Consider the following 18,247-nt stretch of genomic DNA (forward strand, 5'->3'; position numbering starts at 1 on the left):
TTACTTGACGAACTTCCCACAAACAAAAAAATACAAAGAATGTCCTCTTTGGTTGACACTCGCTAAAGAGAACACAAAAAATTACAAATGCTAAAACTGTAAATTCAAGATTGTTATCTACTATACATTTTCAAGTAGTAACCTTCCGATATAGGGGTTTAAAGTAGATTAAATTATTTTTTTATACCAGTACAGGTCAAATTTTGTCAGATGGTATATGCCTTAAATTAAAACTACATAAGCCTAACTTGCTGAAGACAAAACCTTTCAGTACTATCCACCTTCAGGTGAAATTTGATAATTCGAATTACTAATTTTAACCAAATTTCGGTATAATGTTATTAGTTACGAGTATACTGACATTCTTATGATACATTGTGAAAATGGGCAAAATCGAAAGGCAGCCAAGGCCCATAGCTCACAATTTTAAATTCCATATAATTCATTAACAAATATAGTGGTCTTCTAGATTCCTTATTTATACATATGTATATTGTAAACCTAAATTATAAAATTGAAAAATTGTTTGGCTGCCTATAATAAAACAATATTTTTAAAGAAATGCATTCAGTCCGTTTTTTTTTAATGATTTCCTAGCTTCTTATGCACAGCATGTGCTATACAAATTTTACCTAATATAAAATTTTCAAACATCCGGACGAATATTTATAAAATAGCTTGAGACTACCATATATGTTAAGAAAAACGCAGGATTACTTAGAAAACACCATATTCGAAAAATTTCCCTAATCGTTAATGCAATTTTTTTACGCGAATCCACGAATCCATAAAGTTTGTTCACGAAATTGTTTTCTGCGTACAACTATCACAAAATTTTAGCATTTTTAATATCTATTTACTTGATTTCAAAATCTTTTTAATATAGAATTGAGTTAAGAATGAAAAAAGTTACCCCAAAGAGAATAAATTAAGTTTGCCACGAAGTTTGTAACACCCAGAAGGAAACTGGGAATTAAATGCTTGAATAGAAAACTTTTTTCATTTGACGAGATATCTTCAATAAATTCGGGATGGATTATTGTCTAATGCAATGGTCCAATCTCCGAAGAAAGTGTTCAGATCGGATTAAAACAGCATATATATAGCAGGCTTACAAATTGAACGATCGGAATCAAGTGCCTTTATGGATAACTTTTTCATTTGACGAGATGTGCTCAATATTTTTGCCGTGTATTATCGTCAAAGGCATACGATCTCCGAATTGTTCAGATTAGACCACTATAGCATATATGTAGTTGTCATATAAAATGAACAATTATATCCTAATTCTTGTAAGGAATCTTTTGTATTCATGAGGGGCCTATAGCTTCGATACAACCGAAGTTAAAGTATTTCCTTGTTTTGTACAAAATTTGGCACTAATTGGTATAATTTTTTTATATATCCGTTTTAAAAATTTTAAACAAATTTTAAAGTGATGGGTATTCCCGATAAAGTGCCAAATGACTGATGTTAATAATAAATTAAATTACTCCTTACTACTTATTTTCTTTTAGACCTAAAGTGAAACGGGAAACACCACCTCTATACAATTTAAAGTTTGCTTATGTGGGTCCAAAGGAAGCTGAAAACAAATTGAAAACACAATTGAATAAGCTGGGCGGCGAAATTATATCAAAACTATCTGAAAATATTGTTGCCGTGTTTTCATCAAAACATGAAGTGGAACATATGGGAAGCCGCATGAAAAAGGCGAAAGAACTTGGTATTCATATTATACCAATAGATTACCTAGATTTGGTCGAAAGTAATCCTACAAACGCAATTAATTATATCAGTAGTACTACTCTTTGCGATTGGGGTACTGATCCAAACTCCCGTATAGTGCAAGAAGAAGCCAATACGAAGAAGTCAAAAAGTATTTATACTAAATCTGTTGCGAAATCAATGACGTTAAAGATCAAAGACGGATCGGCCGTAGATCCTGAAAGTGGCTTACAAGACGTCGCTCATGTTTATTTGGATAAAAATTGCAAGTATAGTGTTGTCCTTGGATTAACAGATATTCAACGCAATAAAAATTCTTATTATAAACTGCAACTTTTGGAAAGCGATTCGAAGAACAAGTAAGATACACAGATTTTATTGCTTTAGTTGCTTATCCTATGAATTTAATATAATTTGAAGTAATTGCCCTAATACCTTATCTCACAATGATAGAAGGAAATGATTATTATAGCCACTACAAGCAGTGCACGGTGGTTCCTCCCATACGACAAAAATAAAAAAGTCTATGTTTATATATTGGGCTTGTAGCTAAATAAATAGTTGCATATGCCATCAAATTTATGTATTTTGAGTTTGTTTTGATTATTTCTAACGGAACTTCTTGAGTGAAAGCAACATATGTACGGCCTTGCACAGAAGTAAATAGTTGACAAAAATAAAAGCGAAAGCAACGTGTACATTCAACTGCAAAAGTTTAATTTAAAAAAGTGTCTAAATAAAAATACTGAAAATGGAAATTAAAGTAGATGGTAATAGTATTATTTTTCAGTAATAAAATTTTTTTAAATTGTGCTGTTGTTTTTAGAATAACAAATTTTAATGAAGTGTCTTTTTGATTCAGTTTTGTTGTTCTTTGTTAAATGTATTTGGAGATTTAGTAACTTTGTCAACCGAATGCAGTGACCGGATTAGTGTGTAAATGTTGATACAAGTATATAGTTTAAAATAATATTAAGTTCATGTGCAGGGATTTGCAGGTTTCTAAATAAAGTAGATTAAACTAACCTAACTTTTTAGTTTCAAAGTGTATTTTGTACATCAAATGTGCGTGTTATAGCATTGGTTTTTGCAAGTAATGTCAATAAACAAATGTAGAATTAGTTGTTGTTGTCTCACTCTTTCTCTCTGAGATTTTTATTTTTTAAATTTCTTATCGTAGGAACGTCTCAGCAATGCATATTTTCTCGCTCCTATATTTTTGAAATTTGATGCTCCAAAAATGGATGAAGTACGACGAAAGGTCAGGAAGTTTTTGAAGAAGTTTTTGAAGATATAGTCAGAAAAACAGGTTTTGAAGGTGACGAACACCCATATGATGATATACTGAAATGTGTAAAATATTTATGCAGACGCATTGGGGTGATGTGGAAACAAAACCATCGCGTAAAGTCAGACGTTATAAGAAACTACTCGGATTGGCTCTCTTACAAAGAGGTTGTTACCTTAAGTCTCGAAACTCTCTCTTTGCCATCTGAAAAAGAAGAAGCAAAAGCGAGTAAACGTGGTCGCCCAACTGCTGATTTCTCTGCATGCTCCTAACGGACTAAGCAACGTAGAATAGCAAAATTGGCAGAAATTGATAAAATTGCAAATTAGGTCGGCAGAAGATAAAACTCAATTCATGGAAAAAAAAATTCAGGTTAGAAATAAGTTTAGATCAGAAATGGGTTTTAATAGTGGGCATGCCAAAAACAGGAGGTAGTGGGACGTCAAACGATGGCAACACGGCTAGACACTTTTTTAATAATGCTGGTTTGGCTTCTCAAATAACGGGTGTTGACGAAGAGCTCATACTAAGATGTGCAGCATTACTACAAGCTATGTCATCAGGATATAAAATAAACGCGGACAAATTTAAGCAATTCGCACTTGAAACTGCTAAAGGGCTTGTAGAGAAGTACCCTTGGTTCTATCTTCCACCTTCAGTTCACAAGATCCTAGTGCATCCATTGGAGAACTATCAGAGGAAGCTGCGGTAGCCAAAAACAAGGATATTAGGAGGTATAGGCTTCAACATACGAGGAAAACTTCTCGAATTGCAACAAATACGGATTTAATAAATACATATGTTATTGTTGAGCTTAGATTCATTTATTACAGGTCAACGAAAATTGCCATGCAAAAAGAAAAGCGCATTATTAAAATCTACAATAAAATTGTTGGAAGACTAATTACGTAAAGGAATTTTTTATTGAGGTTTACAACGTCCTTATTTTTCTTCCAAATTAATAAAATTTTTATTTGAACTGTAAAAAATAAATTGTTTAATTTTATAAAATTAAATGGCACATCCGTTTTCCTTTCTATTTATTAATAATAAATCCGGGAATTGGAACAAAATTTATCACATGCTCAGGTATTTTAACGTTAGAATTATATACATATGTAGAATATGAAAAGTGGGCGTTATACAATTGCGATTTTTTCAGAATATCGTACTTGCATGAACAGAAATATGCTGTGTATATATCGCCTGACCGGATAGCTATACCCTGACATTCTAGGGTAGTACGTATCCCTGCGGTCGATGTCTTCATCGATTAGATGATACTGCACGGTGTTGTGCAATGTGAAGGCTAGGCCACCACCGCTATCCGCTCGCGATTCTTACGTAAGACTTTGAAACCTGAACAACTCAGAAGATCTGAGCGGCTATTTATCTTGGTTTCTTGGACCGCAGCTATCGATACGCGTTTTCGGTTTATAAGTGCAAGTATTTTGTCCTGGAGTCTGTTGCAGTTAAATTGCAATATGCGGGTTTGTCGCGGGTGTCCGTGAGTGGTCGTGGGAGTGAGGGAGTGGTTTGTAGGTAATGTTTGTTGCAGCCGTAGAACTCACAGGGGCGGTTGTCACACAGTGGTGTTGTTTTGCGACGCCTGCAGCATGAGGCAACGTACGACTCACTCCACTTACACGTGGTGCGCAGGCCAGAACGTGCCGGGGAGTGACACCAGTCAGTGCAAGAATTGCACTTGACTGATGTGACACTCCGACGTATGAGTTTCTGAGTGGTTTTCGCACGAGGATTAGAGAGGGATGAAGGTTGGGGGGAACAAGTCAGAGTGGGAGCTATGTTGCCTGTTTGAGCTCGTGTGGACCGTGGAGGTCTTCTGTTGGCCATTCGGGGTTAGTGGCGGCGCAGTGCGCGAACTGTGTGCATATTACACAGACGTAGAGGCTAGTATCGCATCCATTGCACGTATTACACCTCACCGCACAATTCCTTCGGGCCCGGAGAATAGGAAGCAACCCTGCTGCAAGGAGTTGCTCTAATAACGACAAACTTAGATTAATATTTCACCGATCCAAACGGGGTTAGATCGCCGAAAAAACAGCCCTTGGCCGGATAAAATCCGGGTCAATTCCGGTTCGTAAAACGTGGGAATTGGAATTATCAATTCACTTCTTATCCTTAACCCTCTCATACCCGACACTGCCTATAGGCAGCATTGCACTTATGCTGTTATAACTCCCGTTGTTCTTAATATTTTCGGTAACGGTTTTTTGTGCAGTAGACTAAGGTTTTGTGTATACATTACGGGGATTGAAAAAAAATTTACTTTTTTTTTCGTTTGGTACTCGGGAAAAATAGGTTCCTAAACACCTCTAAGAAAGCCTCTCCAAGCATGAGTTCTTAATTGTAACGGAAAGGTCCTCCTACATACAGTTTTCTATTTATTCTTGTTATCAGATAGAAAAACTTATATTTCGCTTACAACTACTTGAAAAAATATGTTGTTAATTAGATTTGGTAGGAAATTAAATGCTCTACAAAAATGGTCTCTTAGATTTTTTGCAAACCCAACCGTTTAAAAGATATTAACAGATATTATTGACCAAAAACTAGAAAAATTTATATGCATTGATGTTTGACGATGAATATCTCGTAAACGCTTAACTTAATCGAAAAGTCATAAGAGACCATTTTTATAGAGCAGTAAATTTCCTACAAAACTATGACTTTCATCATTCATAATAATTTTTTTTTCATTGAGTTATAAAATTCATAAGAAATAAAAAATTTGCCCAAAAATAATCAAACTTTAACATACATACATAGTATGTATATTGAAAATAGTAACAAAACACATACATATGTATGAATGTGTTTAGTTAACATTTTAATAATAATTGTTAGCATATGAGCATACATTTCTAGGCACTTAATTTTAAATTGAATTTAGTACCCTCAAACTGGTAAAAACACATTATTCAAAAACTACTAATGGGTTGAACCATTTATATGGTAAATAAGAAATAATTGTTTTCCAAAAACTCATTTGCTCAAACTTTTCTCCTTTATCCTTCTATTAATAAAATATTGTCAACTTCCTCATTAAATTCCTCAATGGCAATGGATTTGATAGTTGGTTAGCAATAGCTGTTAAAAAAACCACGAAGTTATGGATTGATCAACATAAGTCAGTCCAAAACAAGTAAGCAGCTAAGTTCGGGTATCGGGATTAAAGCCAGAAAAGTACTTTCGGGTATATAAGGCTGGTTAGTTATATGGGTTATAGGGCCAAAATCTTTGTATTAGCTATCTGGGAGCTAAATGAAGTATTGACTCGAATAAACCTATTTGATGCACACAGACATCCATCAGGAAAGGATTCTTATTGAATTTCTGTTATATATAATATCTCACACATTGACCAACATTATTTTGGGTAAAAGTCAACCATAGGTACTGGGGCCCAAATATTCAGTACTTAAGGGCTTGAACAGTTTTTGTTGAATTCAGAAATTTTTTGGCCACAAGATGGCAAACTCTAAAATCAGTAATCGTGCAAAGACTTATCCCTATATTTTAAATGCTTCTTGATTTGAACACTCGAAAGGAAAGAATTAGATGGAATTTAAAATTGTGTTGTATGAGGAGAAGGCGTGTTTGACGTCCAATTTCGCTCATTTTCACAATGTATTATACAAATGCCAGAGGAATGCCAAATACCAAATTTGGTTGAAATCCGTCGCACGGGTTTTGAAATATGTGTTTTCACCTAAAAGTGAGCAGAACCACACCCATCGTCCAATTTTTACTTCGGTTGCATTAAATCTAACGGGTAAAATTTAATGTCTCTAGCATATTTAGCTATTGATTTATCGCGCTTTAAAAGAGGGGTTAGGGTTTCAAGGTAAAAAATTGACTTTTTTTGCGAACTTATTTCTGAAATATGGATTGAGTAATTTTATTCGGACCTTTTGTACATTATTGAGCACACTTCTCGCAATTTAGGGTAATTTTCTCATGCAGAAATATTGAAGCATACGCCGGTAACAGAGCTTCCCCGAGAACGTCTTGGAAAAAAAAATTTGTTCACCATAACTCGGCTGGAAGTTATCCGAAAATAATAAACCAAGAAAAATTTGTCAAATTATAATCAAATCTTCCCCCAATAGTCTCTGATAATTTTTTGTTCATTCAAAAATTGTTGGCGGCCGTTTTAAGTGTATACTGTTAATTCCTCCTTTTTGTGGGTAGAAAACCCCCTAATGTGAAAAAAATATTTACTAAACGTTGGGGGCGGTATGTCAAAAATGTGTAAAAAGTTTGAAATGAATCGGTCAAGTAGTTTTAAATTTACAGTGAACACGGACTTTGAAAAAGTAGTTTTGAGAAAAATGCGTCTAAAGTTTATGAACTAAAAAAGTGACGAAATACAAATTACCTTATATAGTCAGAAGTATGCGCAATAATGTACAAAAGATCCGTGAGCGGGTTCACACCCCCTTTGGTTAAATTTTTTGCCTTCAGGTGCCCTTTGCTACTGCTATCCCCTGTACCGAATTTCAGTTCTATATCTTACTTTAGTACTCAGTTACAGCACTTTATAGGTTTTCGGCTAATAGCGTGGAACGATTTACAAACACAATTTCCGAAATTATATAAAGTAGTTTTCAAATACCTAACAAAAGTTGCTCACTTCCATCCGGCCGTTTATGTTCGAAAGCTGGTCAGACAGTGAGCAAACAAAGAAATATAATAAAACTTTAAAGGTTGAATAAAATTTTATTTTTGCAAAACCTATGAAAATAATATTGGGGTTTGTAAAAACCAATTAAAATTTGTATCGAGGAATTTTGTATTAAATGAAACAAGAGAATTCCATACTTTTTAAATGCTTTAGTAAAAACGTTTAAACTTCAAATATATTTAGGAAGGTTTACTTTAATGATATATTTTCAAAACTTGTTTAAGCATATTTCGTAAACTTATGCAAATAAACAAATGCTTTGCAGTTGTGATATAATAGTCATATTTTCGATGCATCGCATAACATCGATGTCAAGTTTCGATGCATCATATTGACTAAAACGTCGATGTTTTTTAATGGACATCCCTAGATAATACATTTACAAATTTAGATTACTGAGGAAAATGCAGTTATTTAAGCAATGATTGTTAAGATTTGAAGCAGTAAATCATTTATTTTGCAAAGGAGTGTAAATTTATGGCGCTGGTGCATGAACATATGAGAATGCTCCACAAGTGCAATTGAAGTCACCGATGCAACGAATGACCTATTGTTTTACATGGTTTGATATCATTTACAGCATTATACGTGGTAAACATGATAAGACCGTAACAGTTAACGGTAAACGGGTACAAAATCAAGATTAATAGCTAGAGTTATTTGATAACTTTTATTTATTGCTCACAGAATAATAGTTGTGGAGTGAGTTTTACTTAACCGTTATGCAATAAGAGCTGAAAAGTAATACGCGTCACACAAATATACTTAGCGTGAGAGTATTATTTGTCAAAGCAGTCTTATAGCGTAAAAGTTAAATAAAACTCTGCATAACTATTATTCTGTAAGCAATATACCATTATTTTATAAAAATAAAATAAAAATGTAACGATTATTTTGCGAAGAAAAAATAAACATCATTTATTATTTGTGTATAAGTCAAAAACTTTTAAAATTCTCAAAAAAACAAAAATTTTCGATTTCTTCATCATACATATCCGAGAATGATTTTTTTAATAAAAAAAATTACTCAAAAACTTATTTTCTAACCCTGTTAAGTACTTTTTTGGATAATGTTACGTAGGTTGCCTTTTATATTTCGGAATATGGCAACCCTAGTATTGCAATCTGGCAACTGACAATTTTATCCTAAAGTTTGTCATTTTTGATGATATATGTATATATGCATAACATTTGGTTATACTGCCGCTTCTTGTGTTGTTTACAGTAACTTGAAATACTCATCTCGCACGAAAACGAAATAAATCGCGAACATTTTCGCTCAGTTATGTTTTAGAACTTTCGATGTGGATTAACTCAGCAACAGAGCATCGATGAATTTAATTCAGTTTTTGGCGATAAAACTTCATCAAATATCAGTGCTTATCGATGGTATGGTGAATTCAATGGAGGTCGTACATCACTCCAAGAGGGATTTCATAAAGGTCGTCCAAAATCAGTTGTTTGCTGTGCACAAATTAATATTGTCAGATCGTCATAATCAACCTATGGGGAGATACAACTATAGACATTAGTGAGACCAGCATACATTCAATATTGCATGGACATTTGACTGTAAAAATAATATTTGCTGACGCTGAAGCCCCCATAATTGTCGATCGTTCGAAAAAGACTCGTGTTGATTGGTCGAGAGAAATGCGTATGCGTCCGAAAGTAAAAGGCAGTCAGCTGTATGGGTGTTTCAAGATGAGTGGAATCCAACAAAAGTGGTTCACGCAAAAAGCACTTCCAAGCAAAAGGATTCCGTTTTGTTTGGAACAACTGGATCTATTGCAACCATGCACTAGAAAAACGCAGAACAGTAAATTATATGTGCTACAAGTTAACACATTAGTCTGGCCACTGCATCGTTCTTAAAAAAACTCAACCACCAACCTGCAAATTCTTCGCTACAACAACAGGTTCATATTTCAATTCACAATTTGCCCACACAACGACAACAACCGCCCAATTGGATAAAGTAACGCCACAACAACAACAACAGGTATAACAAATTGTGTCCTATGTAAACAAGACACTGGCAGGGCGACCGATAAAACTAGACGGGAAAAATGTTTATGTTAGGTTTAATAAACATTTTTCCCGTGGTACTGCCGAGATAAATGAAAGGTGTTAGTTAACGTGCTTGGAAAGACTTCTCCTTTTTACTTTTTTTCCGAACTTAAGACCTTTAATGGGATTATTGGGTTTGACTTTTTGAAGGATGTAGACGCAAAAATAATTTAAAAAACAGGAATCTTTCACTATAAGAGTGGTGGGGAGAAATCCAGACCGACCATCAGTCTGTGACCTTCGCTATCTCGGATAAGAATCCAAACACAGAGAAAGTGCTAATTTTCACCTTAATTCCATTATAGACCCGTTAACGATAATCTTGTTGCCAATGCATTTTTTCGGCAGCACATTAGTGCAATAGAGCAGGACTCTCATCTGTTACCATTCATAGTCTCTAACGAAGTTATTCCAAAAGTGGAAAATCCTGTTAATCATTTCCATTCTGAAATCAGATAATTTTTGAAGAAGAAAATATCACTACCAAGAAGACAAGAGTTATTTTCAAGTCAAGGATAAGGCATTAAATTACATTTAAAAATTTTCTGGATCTACTAGAATTGATTGCTGAATGCGTTAATCCTGAGATTGTGAGGGTATTCCCGTCAATAAAATTTCGTTACACATTGAAATAATTAATGCTATTATTAACAAAGACGATAAAAGCGAAATACTGCTAATGGAACACAGTAATGCACATCGTTCTATCCGAGAGAATATTAAACAAGTATTAAACGAATACTATTTTCCGAATATACGGAAGAAATAAAGGAAATTACCACTAACTGCAGAATTTGTAAAGAAGCTAAGTACGAACGGCATCCAACTAAACCAGAGTTAGGAAAGACTCCGATATCATCCCGTCCTGGGAAAATGTTACACATAGACATTTATTCCACTGATAAACACAGCTTTCTAATTTACAAAAATTCACCACAATTATTCCTATCGCATCGAGGGCAATTGTCGACTTAAAATAATTTTGTTAGAAATCCTTTCAAAATACGGGAAATGTTGATTTTGATAACTAAAAGTCACTGTACTCTCACACAAGTCACTTCTTAACCCTTTCAGCCCGAAAGTTGCTTATATGCAACTTTTATGTTTGAGATCGTTTACAAAGTCAAATACACAAATAAAAAAAAAAATACGCATCTTATTGATCAATTTGAATTCGGGGAATACTAAAATAACATTTGATCAATTATGTTATGACTAATTATTAGTGAAGTTGAGCGCGTGGGTCGTACGAAAGTGTTGAAGCATATTATAAAAAAATATTTAAAATACTTAAAAGATAAATTAGAAAAAAATATGTACATAGAGAAAGAAAAAAATACAAATATTCTATTGCACCGCTAGATTTTTTAAGTTTGTGCAAGTTGCTATAAGCAACTTTGGGCGTTTAGGTCATACAAATATTAAAATTAGTAAAGAACGAAAAGGGCTGTGTAATGAAGACATACAGAAGATTTTGAACATGTACTGGGCTGACTTAATTATTGAAAAAGTTGATGTGTCCTTATTGAAATGGAGAAAGAGACCAATCGACTTTCAAGACGATATTTGGAAATCGTCAGAAGAAAACATTAACATAGTAAATAAGCCAATTCAATATTTCAACACTTTTTTTTGATGATGCTTTCATCAAATTGATTGTGGAACAGACCAATATTTATTCCCTCCAAGAGTCCGGCAGTGAATTCAATTGCTCAAATGATGACATTCGTCGATTTCTTGCAGTTTTGTTGTACTTGGGCGCAGTCCAGCTGGCGGTTTCCCAAGAATTCAAATTAACAGCACTAACAGATTCGATGCCGAGGAATAAATTTGAGAAAATAAAGAAATTTTTCTGATAAATCGAAACTCCGACCTAGAATTCCTTAAACAAAGATTGCCAACCTGACCGAACATTTGGACATTTTAAGCTTACCTTATTTGCGCAAAACTAATTTAAGGAACCTTGTACACACATTAGTCTGCCCGCTGAGCATGCCTTAAAACTACTCTACGCCAGCCGGTAATAGCGGGAATAGTCCGCATAAGCATTTTCCCACCTACAACAATAGGTTTATATTTTAACGCAGAAACAGCAATACAAAATTTGCTCACACATCAACAACAACCAACAAATTGGATAAACTTACGCTACAACAACAACAACAGCATCAGGTGCAGCTTTCAGCAGCGGCATTAATTCCAAAATTGTGCCAAAGTAGGAAATAACAAGCAGAGCTTATATTAGGCTGTAAAATATCTCCCTTACGCCTTTTTGTCTTTTGGAATTTCACGGCTATGTATAAAGTGCTACAGAGCTTGTGTCTGGCAATACTATACATCTTTGAAAGGTCTTTTGACATAACCTACAAAACGACGCTATGCATGATTAGTTTCGATATTGCGTTCAGCAGTTATAGACGAGTAAAAATGGAATTTACTAACGCCGAAATTCACGCTATTTTAAAGTTTTCCTTCGTTAAAGGCAATTTTGCTAGAGAAACGTTCTGTGAGTTTTATGGTGTTTTTGGGGATGTTACTCACTTCGAACTGTGGAGGTATGGTTTCGACGATTCAGAGCGGTTGAAAATGACACCGTGGATAAGCCAGCCGGCGGAAGACCTGTGACGTCGAATACCGATCAAATCATGGAAAACATTGAGTTAGGACGGCATTTGGCATCTCGTGACATCGCTCAGGGTGGGAGTTAGTCACCAAACCATTTTTAACCTTCCGCAGAAGGCTGGATACACAAAACAGCTTGATGTTTAGGGCCGCATGATTTGAGGCAAATAAAACCTTCTGAACCGAATCAACGCCTGCGATATGCTGCTGAAACGGAACGAACTCGACACATTTTTGAAGTGGATGGTGATTGGCGACGAAAAATGGTTCACATACGACAATATCAAGTGAAAACGGTCGTGGTCGAAGGCGTGGTCGTCCCAAACAGTAACCAAGCCAAGATTGACGGGCAAAAAGGTTTTGCTGTGTGTTTGGTGGGGTGGGAAGGGAATCATCCACTATGAGCTGCTCCCATATGGCCAGACGCTTAATTCTTCCATCTACTGCGAATAACTGGACCGCTTGAAGCAGGCGATCGACCAGAAGCGTCCAGAATTCGCCAACAGGAAGTGTGTAGTGCCCCACTAGGACAACGCCAGACCACACACTTCGTTGATGACTCGTCAGAAGCTACAGGAGCTCGGATGGGAGGTTTTATCGCATTCACCATATGGCCCGGACATAGCGCCAAGTGATTACCACCTGTTCCTGTCCATGGCGAACGCCCTTGTTGGTGTAAAGTTGAACTCAAAAGAGGCTTGTGAAAAGTGGCTGTCCGAGTTCTTCGTAAATAAGGAGGGCGGCTTCTACGACATTATGAAGTTGCCGTCTAGAGGGAAACAGATTATCGAACGAAGCGGTGCATATTTGAGCTAAATCCGATCACTGTAACACATTTTATAAAGAGCAAAAAAGATAAGGAGATATTTGACAAACTAATACCTTTAAGGTTTAGTTCTAGTTTAAATTTTAAATAAAGCTCCAGTCTTTTAATAAGCACATAGTGTTGAAATAATAATTTACCTAATAATTTTTTTTTTGCCAGTTGTCTTTTAAGAAATTATAAAAACCAACCACGATAATGCGAGCTGTCAAACATCGACTGAAACAGTTGCATTTTTGAGCACTTAAAACATCGATTTGATTAGTTAGCTACCGTATAGTCCCGACTTACCCCGATATACTTCTATCTGAGTGGCAAAGTGCTTCGACAATTTCTTTAAGCGCACGCAAAAGTATTTAGATCTTAATGGAGAATAATTGGAGAAACAAAAACTTTTTCAATGATAAACATTTGTTTTTGTTTTTTAATCCTGAAATACAAAAGGCCACCTACGTATAGTTATAATAATACAAACATTCAACATATTTTTAATATTTTATGAATATGTAGCAAATGTGTAAAAGTTTTTACTATGTCATAATAACAATACGCAAAAATATATTGCGGAAAAATGGAAAACGTTTTATTGCCCTCATTGCTATATGACTTGTTTTTCATTGCCTTTATTGCTGCTTAAACAGCTGCACATACATCTAAGCATATGTTAAATGTATATTTTACTCTGTTGCAGATACTGGGTTTTTCGATCCTGGGGCCGAATCGGCACTACTATTGGCGACCAAAAATTGGAAAATTTCGAAAACCTGTACGAAGCCAAACAATCATTTCTTCTTGTTTATCATGATAAAACTGGAAATGATTTTACTAACCGCGAACATTTTATTAAGGTGTGAAACATATTGATAATTTATTTTGAATAATTGTATTAGATTAAGGTACTTTCTGTTTTTTTTTAATACTGTTTAGGGAATAACGAAAAAGGAAATGATAATTAATATGAGCTGATTTATAACTCTTACTTTCGAGTTCAGAAACTATTGGCAAAGTTCTGAAAAACTTAACAGCGAAATAAACTTGACTATTATACATTGTTATATTATTACAATAAATTTCATAAATATCTATTTTATACTATAATATAAATCATTCGATGTAATCCTATTAAAAATGTATAAAACAGCATAACTTGCGCAATAATATTTAAACATCCTTGTTTCTGTTTAAGGTTCCTGGCCGCATGTACCCAATCGAAATCGATTATGAGGAGCAAAAAACTATATATCCGGAAAATTTTAAAATAAAATCAAAGTTAAATACATCAGTTCAAAGTTTAATTAAAATTTTATTTGACGTTGACACTATGAAAAGAACAATGATGATGTTCGATCTAGATATGGAAAAAATGCCGTTAGGCAAATTAAGTGAGAAGCAAATTCAGTCTGCTTATAAAGTGCTTTCTGAGATTTATGATCTTATACAGCAGAATGGGATGACGGTTCAGTTTATTGACGCCACTAATAGGTTTTACACCTTAATTCCTCATAACTTTGGTGTTCAAAATCCTCCAATTCTAGATAATATTGAGCTAGTTGAGAAGCACCGACAAGTCCTAGATTCTCTTTTGGAAATAGAATGTGCTTACGGTATGTTACAAGCAGAAAATAAAGAAGAAAATGTGAATCCTTTAGATAAACATTATGATCAACTGAAAACAAAGCTTGATCCCATTGATAAAAATTCTGAAGAATACAAAATACTTGAAAAATACGTACGAAATACGCATGCCGAAACTCATAAAATGTATAAACTGGAAATCGTTGAGATTTTTAAGGTGGTTCGACAGGGTGAAAATAGACGTTATAAACCCTTCAAAAAACTTGAAAATCGGAAACTACTATGGCATGGTTCTCGTCTTACTAACTTTGCTGGAATTTTGTCACATGGCTTAAAAATCGCACCGCCTGAGGCTCCTGTTACAGGTTATATGTTCGGCAAAGGAATATACTTCGCAGATATGGTTTCAAAATCTGCAAATTATTGTTGTACCACTGCTCAAGACTCTACCGGACTAATGATTCTCTCCGAGGTAGCACTTGGAAACATGTTGGAATGTACTTCATCAAAATACATAACTAAGCTACCATCTAACAAACACAGTACTTTAGGTCGTGGACAGACTATGCCTGACCCAAAGGATTCTTATAAGAGGGAGGATGGCGTAGAGATCCCGCTTGGCAAACCGATTACAGATACCAGCCTCAAGACATCTCTACTTTACAACGAATATATTGTATACGATGTTGCTCAAGTGAACATTCAATATCTTTTCCGTATGAATTTCAAATACAATATCTGAACAGAACGATAGAAAATCTGCTCGTAATTTTTCTTAAATCTGTCATAAACCAATATTTAATAAATACTAATAAATCAGAAAATTTCGTTGATTAATATTTTTAACGATTGTTCGCACAGCAAAACAAAATTTCGATAAAATATTGTTTGTCTAGTCAGCCACTTTTATATTATTCTTGTGCTAAGTCTTTTCAAGTTAAAAGAAGCACTAACATAAAAACAACATGGCTAACAACCGCAATGTTTATTTATTTATTTAACAAATTAACGACAATCGGCAATATACAACAGTTACTTTTATAAGTAAAAGAAAAAAGTGAAAAAATATAATAATAAGGGCAATTGTATTACAGTGATCAAATTAATGGTATGGAAGGAGTTTGTCCTTTATATTATTGATAAATGAACAGAGGGAGCCTCCATAGAAATCGATGTTCTGGTGAAGTGAATTTACATGGTTAGCAATCCTGTTGTGAGGTCCGCGGAAGACGTAGTTTTTCTGTGTCTTAGTTGTTTTAAGTTTCCGTGATTGTCTCAGCGAGAATGCCGTAGGAGCAAACTCAAAACTACCAAGAATCTCTGGGGCATCAATTAGGTGTTTGCAACCTTAAAGTAAAAGACTAGGTCAGCGACTTGATGACGTGTAGCTAGGCTGTTGAATTTATAGCGTTAACGAATATCATCAGTGTAGAGTACCTGCGACCTCAAGGTTATATGAAAGGATAGAGACAGAATTTATTTTGGACCTTCTCCAATCTGTTGATTGAGACATCAGTGTGAGGAGACCAGACTACAGTGCCGTACTCAATTATGGGTAGAACCAGTTGGCGATATAGACATATCAATGTGTAGGGATTGCGAATCTCTTTGCCTGTTCTCGTGATTAATCCTTGAAAGCTTGGAGTGTGATCTTGTCTATATTCTTCGAGTAAGTGAGTTTGTTGTCTATGATGATGCCCAGGTCTTTGATGTCGGGAACTTCTTGCAGGTTGTGACAACTGGTGGCAATATTGCTGTGAGAGCGCAAGTACGAGACTACCGCGCATTTATTTGCGTTAAGGTTAAGTTTGTTTTTAGTACACCAGAACGAGAGTTTGTCAATGTCATCTTGAAGCAGCTGACATAGTTTATCTTCTATTCATTTTTATTGAAAATATTACAAAAATGACAATGAGCTGTTTACGAGAGTTCCAAACTCGTATAGATGTCGTCTGTCACCTACAAATTTGGATCTGGTTAAGTGCGCAGTTATTCCGGATTAACGCTGCCGTCTGTCAAGGCTATAAAAGGCTCTGTGCAAAATGGGGGTCGCGCGATATTACTTTTAACAAAAAACAACGATGAGTTCATTCGGAGCACCATAAACCCAAGGAAGTCGATATGTGACATTGATGTAACATAGGGGGATGTTTACGCAAGCAAATAACCGCACCAATATTGCGACTTTGTTATTTTTCTGAAGATACTCAGCTGATACTTGACATGTTTGCGTCGAAACTGATACCTTGCTATATTGCCGCAATGATTGAGACTCGAACATCCCCAAGGCTCCATCGTTTCACTCCGAATTCGAACTGACAGTCATTCGAGTGGACTGCACACAAAAAAAGCGTGTTGGGCTTCGAATTGCTTACGCATCCATTATATTCTCCAGATCTGGGCCCCAGCGACTATTTCTTGTTCTCAGATGTCGAAGCAATGCTCGCTGGAAAGAAATTTTCGTCGAATGAAGAGGAGATCGCCGAAATAGTACAATTTTCGCTGACGGGAAGTCTTTAATTATGCAAATAACTTTGTCCTAACGAATATCATCGAGATATTAGTATCACTAAAGATACATACAACACTGCACTCAAAATCTGGGAATAATTTAAATAAAAAAGCGATGAGTTTGATATAAGCATACAAAAAGGTTTATTGTTATCCGTTATCATACTTAATATAAGCTATAATATAGTTTTTATAAACAATATATTTAGGTTGACGTATCGTATTGCTTAGCTGTCAGAATTGCAAACCAATTCTGATTTTCATTGGTGTCACAGAATCTGATTGGATTTTCGTCTTTTCGAACATACCAAAAACCAATATTCGAATCAGCTGCGTACTAATGTGACAAAACTTGCAAATGAATACATTTGGTAGCAATCCTATTAAAGTTTTTAACGAGTTTTGAATTAAAGAAAGAGTTTAAGAGATAACATTTATCGAATGAATAAAGACACATTTGGATGTTAAATTACGTTTATTACGTTTTGTAAATCTTTAAGGGGGAACCTGCTTTAAAAGCTTCAAAAAATTAATTTTTTTTTTTTGCTAAATGTCTTTAAAAAATATTTAAATATAAAATAGAATATTTCCCCAAAGTTATAGATTCGAAAAATTGTCGAAGCTAGAAGGGAAATAGTGACCGAGCGTCTAGCAGATACATATGTACATATATGTGTGAGCGCTTGGGCAGAAAGCGAAAACTTTGGCGCCCGATTTCTCGGTTTTTCAGTTCTACGATTTTTCTAAATTAGCGCGCAGGACAGAAAAAAACTAAACGTCGTATGGAATTGGGGCAAATCTTTGGCATTAAATTATCTTCTATTTAAACTAAAAGAACTAAGAAAAGCTAAGTTTGAACATATGTTAAAGTAAATTTTTTTAGTCAAAAATCACTTTTTTTCAAATTTTAGAATTTTTT

At 34.8% G+C, this 18,247-nt stretch overlaps 1 protein-coding gene across 2 annotated transcripts in view; it reads left to right on the forward strand.

Moving 5' to 3' along the window:
- Positions 1-15,650, forward strand: part of LOC120780301 (poly [ADP-ribose] polymerase) — an 86,064-nt gene extending 70,414 nt beyond the window's left edge. The window contains exons 5-7 of one of the 2 annotated variants that reach the window (XM_040112591.1): positions 1,518-2,087; positions 13,934-14,090; positions 14,429-15,650. In XM_040112591.1, the coding sequence (XP_039968525.1) occupies positions 1,518-2,087; positions 13,934-14,090; positions 14,429-15,559 (1,858 nt within the window). In that variant the 3' untranslated portion in view covers positions 15,560-15,650. The remainder of the gene's footprint in view (positions 1-1,517; positions 2,088-13,933; positions 14,091-14,428) is intronic. The other variant, XM_040112593.1, reaches the window with a different exon arrangement.
- The last annotated feature ends 2,597 nt before the right edge of the window (positions 15,651-18,247 follow it).

Source organism: Bactrocera tryoni, unplaced genomic scaffold (genome assembly GCF_016617805.1).
Source record: "Bactrocera tryoni isolate S06 unplaced genomic scaffold, CSIRO_BtryS06_freeze2 scaffold_25, whole genome shotgun sequence".
NCBI lineage: Eukaryota > Metazoa > Arthropoda > Insecta > Diptera > Tephritidae > Bactrocera > Bactrocera tryoni.